Source organism: Aptenodytes patagonicus, chromosome 1 (assembly GCF_965638725.1).
Source record: "Aptenodytes patagonicus chromosome 1, bAptPat1.pri.cur, whole genome shotgun sequence".
Taxonomy (NCBI): Eukaryota; Metazoa; Chordata; class Aves; order Sphenisciformes; family Spheniscidae; genus Aptenodytes; species Aptenodytes patagonicus.
The window spans coordinates 215272514-215284916 of record NC_134949.1 but is presented as its reverse complement, the minus strand read 5'-3'; the positions used below and the strand labels follow the sequence as shown (position 1 = coordinate 215284916).

The following is a 12403-nucleotide window of genomic DNA, read 5'->3' as shown; positions in this document are numbered from 1 at the left end:
AAAAAAAAAAAATGGAAACCAACACAGGATATCAAATCTTTTGTTTGCTTGTTAGTATTTTTTTTTTCTTTTTAGAAAAAAAACTATTAACTTGATCAAGGAAAGAAATAGAAATAATACCTACATTATAAGTACTCACCTTAGGACAGAACGGAGAACTGGATAGAAAGACAGATATAACTTCTCTTTTACTATTTGTATTCTGGCAGTGCCTTAATTTCTAGTTACATACTAAGAACCAGTTATGTATAGTTTAACCAAATATATGTATACTTCCCACAGTTCATGTGCTGTCTCAATTTTTCTTTAGATTCCTACCTATTTCCCTATTTAAAAAACACCTTAGTTAGAACGCAAGACATATTGTTAAATGTTCTGATTTTCTTTCAAACACACACCACACAACCCCCTCACCCCAATAAACCAAACACCCACAGGAATTAAAAATACCAGTGATCGGCTCATCAATGACATTACTTGTTCCATCCTGGGAAAAATTAAAAGAAGGGAGGAAAGAATATATAAATACAGCCAATCTGGAGAGTCTTGTATCACCTAGCAAAACTGACATGGTGTAACACCTTGATAAGCTTTCACAGACACTACACAGCTGCGTGCTCTAACACACTCGGCTCAAAAAAGGACTGGGAACAACTATATTCTGTTGGCAGCCCAGCCCCTGCATGAAATTGGTTGCTAGCAGAGTCTCAAGGCTAAAGTAAGTCAAGTGTTCAATAATTTGGGGGCTTTATTTCCAGAAATTCACTGAGCACCTGTACCTTGTCACAACTTCCAGAGAGCCCAGCATCTTTGAAGATTGTGGTCCATCAAAGTCCCCAGGTTCAAAACTCATACCTGGGACCAGGTTTCCCCAGGAACTTGGTCCCATTTATTCTCTAAATACAAAGCTCAGTTTCCAAAGTGCTCAGCAGCCATTGATTTCTATATGGCCCAGATTTGCCAAAGAGCTCTGCATGCTCATTCACTCCACTGGCCAGTTGTAGGGTACATGTTGAAAACAAAGCTCTTTCAAATTCTTCCACCTTACAATGAAATGAGGCACACAAAGTATGCAAGCTCATCTGAAGATTTTCTGTACATCAGTTCTCATGCATCCAAAATGAGGGCTAATCTTCTAAGATCACCCACAGCCACTTCCTCCTGCCACTTCTGCTTCCTCAAGCAGAAATCAGTGTATGTGAAGAACAAAGTAACTCAAAGAGGAGAAGATCAATGAGGTCTGGATGGTTCAGCTCCTGATGGTAGATACCACAGGTGTCTATGCTCCCACTTAGTCAATGGAAACCCAGGCAATGGAGTCTAGATGACAATTCAGCTCTCCCAGAGTGGACACTTATCTTTGTTCAGTTGAATTACTTGAGTGTATTGACTCTGCTGACAGTAGGGAAGTTTTAGATACCTACTTCACATGGACATATGGCAATCTGAAATAGATCCTGCCCTGGTTTCCAGAAGATGAGTGTCTTGTGGCAGAGAAGTTTGTATTTGCTTTTTGTTTTCAACTGAACACAGCCTTTTGCAGACACCAGAGAAAGCACAGGGAAAGAAGGAAATGCAAAAATCAGAGAATATAATGTATTTCTCCAACTTGAGAGAAGCCTTGTCCAAGAGAATCTGCACATACGCGTCACATCTTTCTCATCTACGTATTCCCTTATGTTGAAAAAGGAACAAGCTTTTTCTGTAATGGAAAAACTGAAATGGCCTCCCTTCCCATATCCATCTTTGTTTAGATGCAAAACTTGTCATAAGTTGTTACTTTCACTCCTCTGTCAAACATGGTTAAAGTTGTCCAAATGTTACAAAAACTATTAGTGGACAAACTAGACAGATATACACACATACATGAAGAAACGGGGCTTAGGAAACCAGACTACAAATCTCTGCTCTCTCCTCAGCTGTGAACAGATTTAGTCAATATGTAAAAAAGAGGAATGACGTGGATTAAGAAATAGCTCCTTCCTTTTTCGGAGAACAACCCAAACTCAATGCACTTTTTGCCCCTACCACAACGATGGGGAGGGAGTTGTGCGTAGGTGGTCACATCTGAATTACTCACTGTAGGCTCTCCTTACAGTCACCGAGGAGAAACTGAGATGACTCACTCTTCCCCATTGTCTACAAAAAGAAACCCAGAGACTAGCAGAGATCTGTATCAGTCCAGTGAGATGAGACAAATCTCATCTAGGGTGCCTGTATTTTTCTTTAGGCAAGGTGGAAGCAGAAAGCGGAAGCAGAAGGCAGAATCTAGAATCAGAATATGTTTTAGCAAAAAAAGATGAAAGATGTCCCTCCGTGGTGCTGGAGGCAGCAGTGATCAGCAGAAGCTGTACCCCAGCAGATGGTAACAAGTGACGGGCCAAGACTGCTCTGCTGGCGCAAGTCCTGAGCACATCCACAGTCCCAGCACATTCTTCTTCACACACCCCAGCATTTAATGACCATTCTGGTAGCGTGTTTCTTCACCTTAGAGGAAAAAGTCTTGGGAAGCACTCTCTCATGAGGTATGGGGGCTCATTTTCAGCGTAGAAGTGGGATGTCCATTCTTAGACTGGAGGACACAGCCTGAATTTTCAAGAACAGCCTACTCCAAAAGTCAGCTTGGGTAAAATGCGAGCAGAAGATCCCACATTTTTCATTTCTTTATCAGAGGTGTTCTACTTACAAATGAGATGCTGATCAGTTTTGATTTGTTAAAGGTATCCCATCTGCTGGTTAAACCAACCTCTACTCTGATGACTGATTTTGACAGTCATCTTTCAGCAGCTCGTCTCTGATACTACAGGTTTCAGTGACCTGCCCCTACCTTCAGCATCTGCTCACCACAGCAGCCAGACAGCCCCTATAACCTTCCATATGTAACCAACTCGTTCACCGGCTCCAGCTCTTCCACGGGCAGATTTAGCTGAAACGGTTGATGAGGTTAGTCCTACTACCTATCTGTACAATATTCCTCTTCGAAAAGACCACCATCTTATAGCAGTGGTATCAACTGAAATCAACAATAGGATTTATTAACACAGCAATAAAAATAGCACAAACACTTATTTTCACTAAAGGCAGGAGGTATGAATGAGGCTGTGGTTCAGTAATTCAGATATTAGTGCTTTTTGTGCCAGGGAAAAAAAACACCAAACACTTTGCTCACAAAACACTAAGCAATGATTAGGTGTATACTCACTCCACCAGTTAAATTTTGTTCAGAAAAATATAGTTGGGTTAACCTTTAGCCCTGTCATTCAGTACTGCCATTGCTCTTCATAGGCCATAAGCTTTGTAGTGAATTTTCAAGGCCTCGGACCGAGGTTTGTTACTCTTGCTTTGCCTGAACTTTTCTTGGCCTGCTGCAGCTTTGTTTTACTTGGTTTTGTTGTGACTGCAATTTCTGTAACTGGCCAGGTGTCTATATCTACTTTGTTTTCTTTTTGTTTCTGTGTGGTACAACCACAGTTTTGCACAGATAACAGTAACAAGCAGTTATTCTATATAGAATGAGATATTTACCACTAACGTAATGACTTTGTATAGAGAGATACAACAGCCTGGTATGATAGGCCCAGAGAAGTGGAGACACAGGATGTGGCATAGAGGAGTACAGGCGCAGGATGAGAAGAGATGGGGCACAGGCTTGGTACTGGAGACCATAGCTATAAACAACTCACCAATGGTCACTTAAAGAAATGCAGACTTGGAGCTGGACAAAACTGGTTTTAGGGGTAACAAAGAGAACAAAGAAATAGTATCTAATACCCATAAAAGCCACCATATATAGCAAAAATCAGATGTAATGTGGCATTGCAGACCAATGAAGAAAGAGATAGGTGTAAAGTTGTTTCACCAAACATACTAAAATGATCCCAGGTGGATCCATCAACATGAACCTCATACTTCTCCCAGCAAAGGACTCCAGATGCTGACAACTTGCTGTAACACCCACCACCACCAGAATAAAACCAGCAACCCAGAGGAGCGGGGGGGGGGTGAGCGTAACACCAGGAAGAGGGGTAGAAACTAAGAACTGTATGTATGACAGTTTTAACTGCATTATTATTCTTTCTTTTTCTGTAATAATTGCATCTGGACTAATAATGATTAGACTTTCAAAATTTCAGTTACACTAACAATAAATTCTTTGCTATATACAGATGTGCTGCCTTTTTGCCCGTGAACAAGATTTTGAGTGTAACACTTTGTACGGGCATGTAGTCTCTTTACATCACAGTAAATAAATCCAGATAAAAATGTTGTTTTATTCTAAACAGGTGTTGCCCATCTTCCCAGAACAAAGAAAAAAAAAAACCATAAACTCGTGTTTTTCTAACTAGTTCAGCAGAAATATGATCATATACCCATACCTGACCCAGATCAAATTTGAACCATTGGGTGACCTAACATTAACGATTCTGGAGCCATGGCCAGAAGACTACAGAAAGGCCAGATCTGTAAAGTGGGAGCATTTGTACAGAGCTAACAAAATTACTAGAACATCACCTTGAACGGGTTACGGACTAGAAAACTGCTAACATTTTCTCTTCATCAAATATATCACAGTTTAGAAAGCAATGGAAAAGAATTCATGGAGCAGAGAGGCAAGAGAGGAGCAAGGAAGAGAGCTACCTTGAAATCACTGGAAAATTACTGAGAACATTGTCTGGCAAAAGAAACTACAGATGGTAAGAAAAGGAAAAACAAATACTTGAAAAGTTCTACTGATTTTTTGTTGTTGTCTTTCATTGATTTTCTTCTTCAATTAGCTCCCAGTTACTGGGCCTATAAAAGAGCCAGATGTTTTTTAGTTAAAAATGAAGATGGGGGTAATTACTGCGACAGTGTCTCTTCTGTATTCTCGCTTCCCTGGGTTATCCCAAATCCCTCTACAAACCAAGCACTTCATTACCTTCCTGTCACCCTCTTCTTCATGGTGGAATGGACTTCCCATGGACAAATAACAAGACCACTTTTTTCATGTCCTGTTTTACAACTACACCTTGTATGTAACACCTTATCAGAGTGACCTTGTCCTGGTTTCAGCTGGGATAGAGTTAATTTTCTTCCTAGTAGCTGGTACAGTGCTGTGTTTTGGATTTAGCATGAGAATAATGTTGATAACACACCAATGTTTTAGTTGTTGCCAAGTAGCGCTTACACTAGTCAAGGACTTTTCAGCTCCCCATGCTCTACCGACTGAGAAGGCTGGAGGTGCACAAGAAGCTGGGAGGGGGCACAGCCAGGACAGCTGACCCCAACTGGCCAAAGGGACATTCCATACCATGGGACGTCATGCTCAGTACATAAACTGGGGAAAGCTGGCCGGGGGGGCTGCTGCTCGGGGACTGGCTGGGCATCGGTCAGCGGATGGTGAGCAATTGCATTGTGCATCACTTGCTTTGTATATTATTATTATTATTATTTTATTCTATTTCAATTATTAAACTGTTCTTATCTCGGCCCACGAGTTTTCTCACTTCTACTCTTCTGATTCTCTCCCCCATCCCACCAGGGGTGGGGGAGTGAGTGAGCGGCTGTGTGGTGCTCAGTTGCTGACTGAGGTTAAACCACAACAGACCTCTGGAAGGTTTCTGATGCATTTTTTATGTATGCTTGCTGTTTTTTTCCTCAACTAAGCTTTCTGGTAATGTAAGCCCTTTGGTGTATGGATCAGGTCTCTTTTTACACTACCTGATACCCTCAGCACTGGAAAACCAGTAACAGTACAGCAGGTCATTGGAAAAAGATTCATGAAAAAGAAGCTGTGGACTATTGATTCTGCTGAGCCATTCAAGAGGTGTTATGACCTTTCCAAATGCAGTTCTTGCCTTTGTACATGAGCTACAAAAGAATTAGCAAAGGAAGGGAGACAAAATATGTTTGAGACAGGTGTTACCTATAACTGAAGTCATAGCAGGAGTAAAATCACGTAACAGATAGGAATTGTGTAATTTCACATCATCAGGTCATCCTCAATCTTAAAATTCAGGTTCTGTAATTGCATCTCTGTTGTAAATAGCCTGTAGTTAAGGAACTATGTGTACAACTCAAAACTGTCTAGCAAATAGACTGTTAGTCATCACAACATTACCATCTCTCTTCAGAAAAGGCAGGGCTTGATGGGACCGAAGAGAGTCGTGCTCTGAGCCTAGCTTTACTCCTCACCAGCTGTCAGATCTTGCCTCATCTCTCCACAGCAGTTTTCATCTCATCCTTAGACTTTCTCGCTCTTCGCCCAATCTCTCAGCAAGGAGTCTCAGCACTCAACTGTACATCCAAGAGCTTAGTAAAATTACCCACCAGGCATTAGTAAAAATAGAGTAGTCCTGGCTTAGGGACATTTAAATAGTTGGTCCCTGGCTCTTCAACGCAGAAATCATCGCCTTCTGTATCTGTATAGCAGCTAGAACCATGGCACCCCAAATTCCTGTGAGGCCTTTAAACAGCAATATAACATTAATTACAATACAGGAAACAGGTGAATGTCAATTGTATTTTATATTCTCAAATGGAAAATATACTTAAAAAACAAACACATACACTTTTATTGAATGGTCAGAGCCTGAATAAAGAGATGTGCATGTGCCTGACAGAGGAAAACTTCTAAGACTGAAGGTCTCACACTCCAAGAGAAGCAGGAATGGTTTCTGCTGAATGCAGGAGCAGAAACATGCATGCCAAAGATTGCTACTAAAAACAATTCCTGAGTTCTTCAAAGGTAATGGTTTCTCTTCACAAGTGCACTGCGTAAATTAAAAGCTCTAAAGTCTTTTTGACTAAATGTTATTTTCATTACTTTCTGCCCCAAATCCTCAGACTCTAATAAAAGATTCTCTTCACTTTGCAAACGTATATGCAGGCAAAACTGCTCTTTATCTTCACAATATACAGTACACGAAAAAACTACCTCAGAATGGACTTCAGTTGCAAATAAGTGTTATAAATTATCACTCACATATTAAAATTAATGATAATGAGCCCGTCTGGAGTTGCTAATTGGTCCTAGGCATAGTGTTAAGTTTCTCAGATGCAAAAAACAGTTCATTATCAACACTCAGCCAGCAACGTACTTGTCTTTAATGGTAACAACTCTTGAGAAATCCTGCTTCACACATACAAGAAATCAAATGCAAGAAGTGCTCTCAAAGCCCATGAGGCAAATAACAGCTACTCACATTTCACTGAACACCAGAACTGGCAAAAATCTTCCCTTTCAAACTCCAACTTCAATGACTCATCACAAAACAACTCAATCAGCAAAGCTCATACATCTGGTAGCAACGTGGTGCTAACGAGCCCTCCTCAGCCAACAGCTTACGGACCCAACTCCTTCCAGCATCACTCTCACCTGTGGGGAGAGAATTCCTTCAATGTAGCCTTAAATCAGACCAGGTATTGACAGGACCTTATTTGAGACGAAGGGGGGAGTTCATACCTCATAGACCTATTGCTTCAACAGACCTTGCTGCACTGATTTACACAGAGTTTATGTTTTCAGAGTTATCCCTGCAAACATAAAGACAAGGATCATGATTATTCTCATATGCTTCAGTAAAAGTGCAATGCATGGGATCCACTGTGTCTGCAGACCTCTGTGGATGATAACCACCAGTAGAGAGGTGGTAACAAGCAACCAGAAAGTGGTAACATCAAACATTGCTACAGTCATGCTGGCAGGAAACATCTGCCCACTGCCTTATCTCTTTCTCTCATTTTATAGTGAGGTTGAAATATCACTGACATCTCCTACAGCAGTTTCTTTACAGTACATCACCTCCACACTTTTGCACAGGCAATACAAATTTACCTTCAACAGATCTAACAGAAAGCCTCTTAGATATCTTATTGGACTGTTGTTAAGACTGGACTGTAATATGCTTTTTCAGATAACATTTCAGAGGAATACAAAGAGATAAACATTCATTCAGAAACTACGGCACATAATCACACAGATTGCATCAACAAAATGCCTAATTGCTTTTAATGAAAAGTAAATATCTGAAGTTTGACATCACCTTTTTCCTAAAGTCATGTGTTCTGCTAAAGTCATACATGGCTCTATCTGGCTTTCCTTTCACAAAAGGAAAGATTATGGCAGAATTTTGTTGGCTGTTACTTTGAATTCCAAAGGTCAGAGGGTCCATATGCAACTTCAAATTTAAAATAAAAAAACAAAACAAAAAACCCACCCACAACTCTACCTATGAGTTCGTTTTAAGAGTGGTCTTTGAAGAAGTCTGATTAACTAGCACAGCTGAAATACGTTTATCACTCACTCACCCAGGATCCCCAGGCCATTTTATAGATATAAAAGCAGTCCATAATACTGAGTAAAGCTTGCTCTTCTGGACATAACCGTACTGTAGCTCATCAAACATTAGAATAGGTGTTTTACCTCACTCCTTTTTCTGCCTCTCGGGTTGTTCCTGGCCTGAAACTGCAGACGCACAAGCGCTCCTTGAAAGCTGCTAGTTAAATACCACCGCTGCTCTTTATGAGTAGTTGGCTCATGGTCATCTGTCTTCCATGACAACAGGATGCAAGGGGAAAGTCCATCATAAATATTGACCTTTGGAAACCACAGAGAGCTGCAGAACCCAGTGCTGTGCCACCCAAACCTAGCACTGGGAGAGACGGCTTAGACTTGAAAAGCAGAATAGCTGTTTCAGCACAACTCTGAAGGCAGCTGAGCTAATTAGCTGTGACCTGCTCATTTGAAACTAACTCAGTATTTCCACATAGAGCTGGGGATTTTTTACCATGTACAAACAGCTATACTGTGAGTCTTGTAAAGAGTTTTTCAAACATTTTTCTAGTTGGGACAGAAAGTAGGTAACATTTGTTCAGTTATTCCCATATCTTACTCAGGATCACAGGTACTGCACATTACTAGGGTCTATTAAAACATCAAAGCAACTTTCACTGTCAAATGCCATTATTGCTGTATCTCATGTGCATTATTAAAAGACAAATAAACATATATATGTTCTTTAAGGCACCTATCAAGCATGTTTCTTCTCAAGGAGTTAGATCTTAAGTATCTCTAGAAATACAACACTTACTGAACTTCCGAGCTGGAGCTGAGAGAATCCAAATAATGCGTTGCTCTATATATTTAATACTAGCACCTTTCCAAGTCTTCTAAATCTTGCATAAAACAATTCAGTCAACTACAACTCAATAAGGCTTCACATTGCTAAGTAACTGTGAATCTGGGATGAGTGACCTTCTACTCATTTTTTTGTTGTTGTTCCTTTTAAATAAAATGGATTATAAAACTGATGACAGCACCCTCACGATTCATTGTGCTCCTCACATCATCCCCAAAGCTAACTTTTTCTTTTTAAACAAAATCACCTAGTGGAAATATGTCACATCTCCATAGTCATAGGTTAACAATTCAAAGTTGGTCTCGCTATTAGACTGCAATCACAGAGATGAAAATAAGTATGTTTCAATGCATATAAATAGTCCCATTAGCTTCAGAGGGATTGTTCTGATGCGTAAAATCAGACTGCAGTGCAGCTTTAATGAAAAAAAATCTTAAAAAAAACCCGCTGAAAATGGATCTACAGTCCAATTCATAGGAAGATTATTTATTTGTGCATAAGTATCACTAGATTTGCAGGAGAAGCTGGTAATAAACATTCTGAAGGTCACCAGGCATCTCTCATTACAAGAACCTTATTTTACTTTCTTATAATTTTGCCCTAATCTTGACCATTTAAACTAAAAAATTTCACAGCATACACCAACTCAAGAGGAGGGTTTTTTTATTAATAACCGATAAAAAACCATTTATCTATTTCCAACACCAGGCTAGAGAAAAATATATTTTGTTTGGAATAAATAAAAAAAAATTGGCTAGCTTTCTTCTATGGGTTCTAGATGTTGGAGCAGAGACTTGAAATTCTGAAAGCCTTTGGATAAGCTTTTTTATATCCCAAGAAATCTGTTCAAGTCTGGGCCTTTTCACGGCTTGGAGGACACAGCCTTGTGCATGCTCAACAGAAACAGATTTATCATCTCGATTTCCCAACGGTTCCATCTGTGCAGGGCATGCTGCTGAGAGGCTGAACAGGAGTTTCCTTGTAGCCATTGCCTCTTCTGAGTTAAGCTCTCTTTTGTGTCCATAGGCCTGTGTCTCTTACAGCGACTGACCTCCAGATGGGTCCAAGTTGCCCGAGTTGATGCAGAGGGAAAAAGAAGAGTATATTGGGTCAGTGAGGTAAGGGGGAAAGAGGCCCGTAGGCATCTGGCAGGGCACAGGTAAACTGCACAAGGAAACGGAAACAGAGAGCAGAGAACAGAACAATTTGATGAAGGAGCGTGAAATGAGGAGGAAGAGGCATGAAGGACTCAAGAAGGAAGAAACCTGAGTGCAAACTGGGCACTGCCTGTCTGGGGAGCAGCTCTGCAGGAAAGGCCTTGAGGGTCCTGCTGGGGGAAAACCAAGCATGGGAGTACAGAGATGCTGGCAGTAGAGAGTCCACCAGCACCCTGGGCTGTAAGAACAGAGGCAGAGCCAGGAAGTCCAGGGAAGGATCCCCCTCTACTCGGCACTCATTAGAGTGCTTCTGGAATACTGCATCCAGTTTTTAGACCCCCAGTGCAGAAAAGACATTGATGACCTAGAGGGAGTTCAGGGAAGTGCCACCAGGATGGTGAGGCTGGAGCACCTGCATGAGGAGTGGCTGGGGGAGTCTGGAGCAGAGACTGCTTCAGGAGACCCAAAAGCAGCCCCAGTGCTTATGTGGAAGGTGTCCAGGAGATGGCAATGGGCTGCCCAGAGAGGTTGTGCAGTCTCCATCTTTGTAGGTTTTCAAGACCAGACTGGGTAAAAGCCACAAGCAGCCTGATCTGATCTCAGAGCTGTCCCTGCTGTGAGCAGGAGCCTGGACTGAGGGATGCTGAGATCCCTTCAGCCTGAGTTACCCTGTAATCCTAAGATCTGGGCATGGCGAGGGCAGCTAGAACGCGACAGAACAACCTTCAGCCACCAGGTCATCCTGCCTCCCAGGCCCTACCATGAAACCCAGGGCCTCCCGTGCCACCACCCCTGTCCATCAGCCAACGACCTCCCTTGCTACCCTACTGCACTCTCCTGCATCAAACTCACGTCCCAAGTGAGTCGCACTTTTGAGTCACAAAATTCAAACTTCACCGATAGCCTGCAGAGAGTGGGAAGAACTGGAAAGTCTCCTTTCAGCTTCTGTGGCTTAAAGACTTTGGAAATTACCCACGTGGCATTAAAAGTCATTCAGACTGCAAAGTCAAGCTCTCAGAAAAAGCTGTGAGGACAAAACCACAAATGCTCAACACACCCCAGGAAATTTGTTACTGAAAAAGAACAGGATAAGGCCTAGCTTGGCAACAGCAGCGTCCAGGCAGGCAGTTAATGCATCTGGTGCCCTCCCTGCCCTTCCAGCAAAAGCTCACCTGTACTATTGATTTCCTAAATCCATTCACTGCACGTACCGAAGACAGGTAGCACAGCTTTGGTCATTTAGAGAGCTTTTACCGAAAGGCTGGTGGGGGTGGCACCTCCTTCTCTGACTAAATGCCTGTCAAAGAAAGCAGCTTGGCCGCAGTCGAGCGGTGCCCATGCCTGCCAGCATGCACTGTCACCCCGACGCCACCCCAAGCGCCAGGACACCCCATAGGGACACCCCACCGGCGGGGAGACACTAGAGCCTCCTGCCCACGGAGGGAGAAAATGGCACTAGCTTCATCCCGTTTCCTTTTCCTTGACGAGCCTTCTTCGCCCTCTTCCTCTCCCCCCACGCCCCGCGATGGCTCTTGACTGACGAGGGGCCCCTCAAGCCACCGAGCCCCTTGGCAGAGCGGCAGCCCGGCCCGGCCCCGGCTCCCCGCAGGCGGCGGCGGGGGGCGATGGCGCGGCGGCCGTTACCTGGAGAGGGAGTCGCCGCTGGGCGGCCGCGCCGCCGCCCGCCCGGCGCCGAGGCTCTCGCAGCTGGAGCTCTCCTCCATGCCGGGCGGCGGGGCGGCCCCGGAACGGGCGGCTGCCTGTCAGCCGAGCGGCGGGCGCCCGGTGGGGCGGGAAGCGGCCATGTTGGCCCGGCGTGCTGCGCGGGGAGGGCGGGCTGAGGCGGGGCGGTGGGAGGGGGCCGAGCCCGCCGCCGCAGAGCTGCGGGAAAGGCAGCGGCAGCTGCCGTGCCTTCCTGGGCTCCCTTCCCCTCAGCCCGCAGTCCCGGTAGCCAGGGAGAGGGGCGGGGGCGCCATGCGGCCCCTTCCCCTCGCAGGGCTGAGGGACGCGGGAGAGGGGGCCGGGCCGCCGAGCTCGGCCGCCTGAGGGAGGGGAAGGAGGTTGTGCCCGACCTCCCCCCAGCACACCCCTGCCTCCCTTCCAGCAGCGTGAGCCTGCCCGGGGTTC

At 43.9% G+C, this 12403-nt stretch overlaps 1 protein-coding gene across 2 annotated transcripts in view; it reads right to left on the bottom strand.

The window, feature by feature from the left end:
• Positions 1 to 12042, bottom strand: part of MTMR2 (myotubularin related protein 2) — a 64553-nt gene extending 52511 nt beyond the window's left edge. Inside the window, exons 1-3 of one of the 2 annotated variants that reach the window (XM_076328258.1) lie at positions 11921 to 11985; positions 7445 to 7515; positions 7185 to 7357 (exon numbers count right to left, since the gene is read on the bottom strand). Coding sequence is in view for 1 of the 2 variants with exons in the window: in XM_076328257.1 (XP_076184372.1) it covers positions 11921 to 12000 (80 nt within the window). In the remaining variant the exon portion in view is untranslated. Of the gene's footprint in view, positions 1 to 7184; positions 7358 to 7444; positions 7516 to 11920 lie in introns of both variants that reach the window. The other variant, XM_076328257.1, reaches the window with a different exon arrangement.
• Between the last annotated feature and the right edge of the window lie 361 nt (positions 12043 to 12403).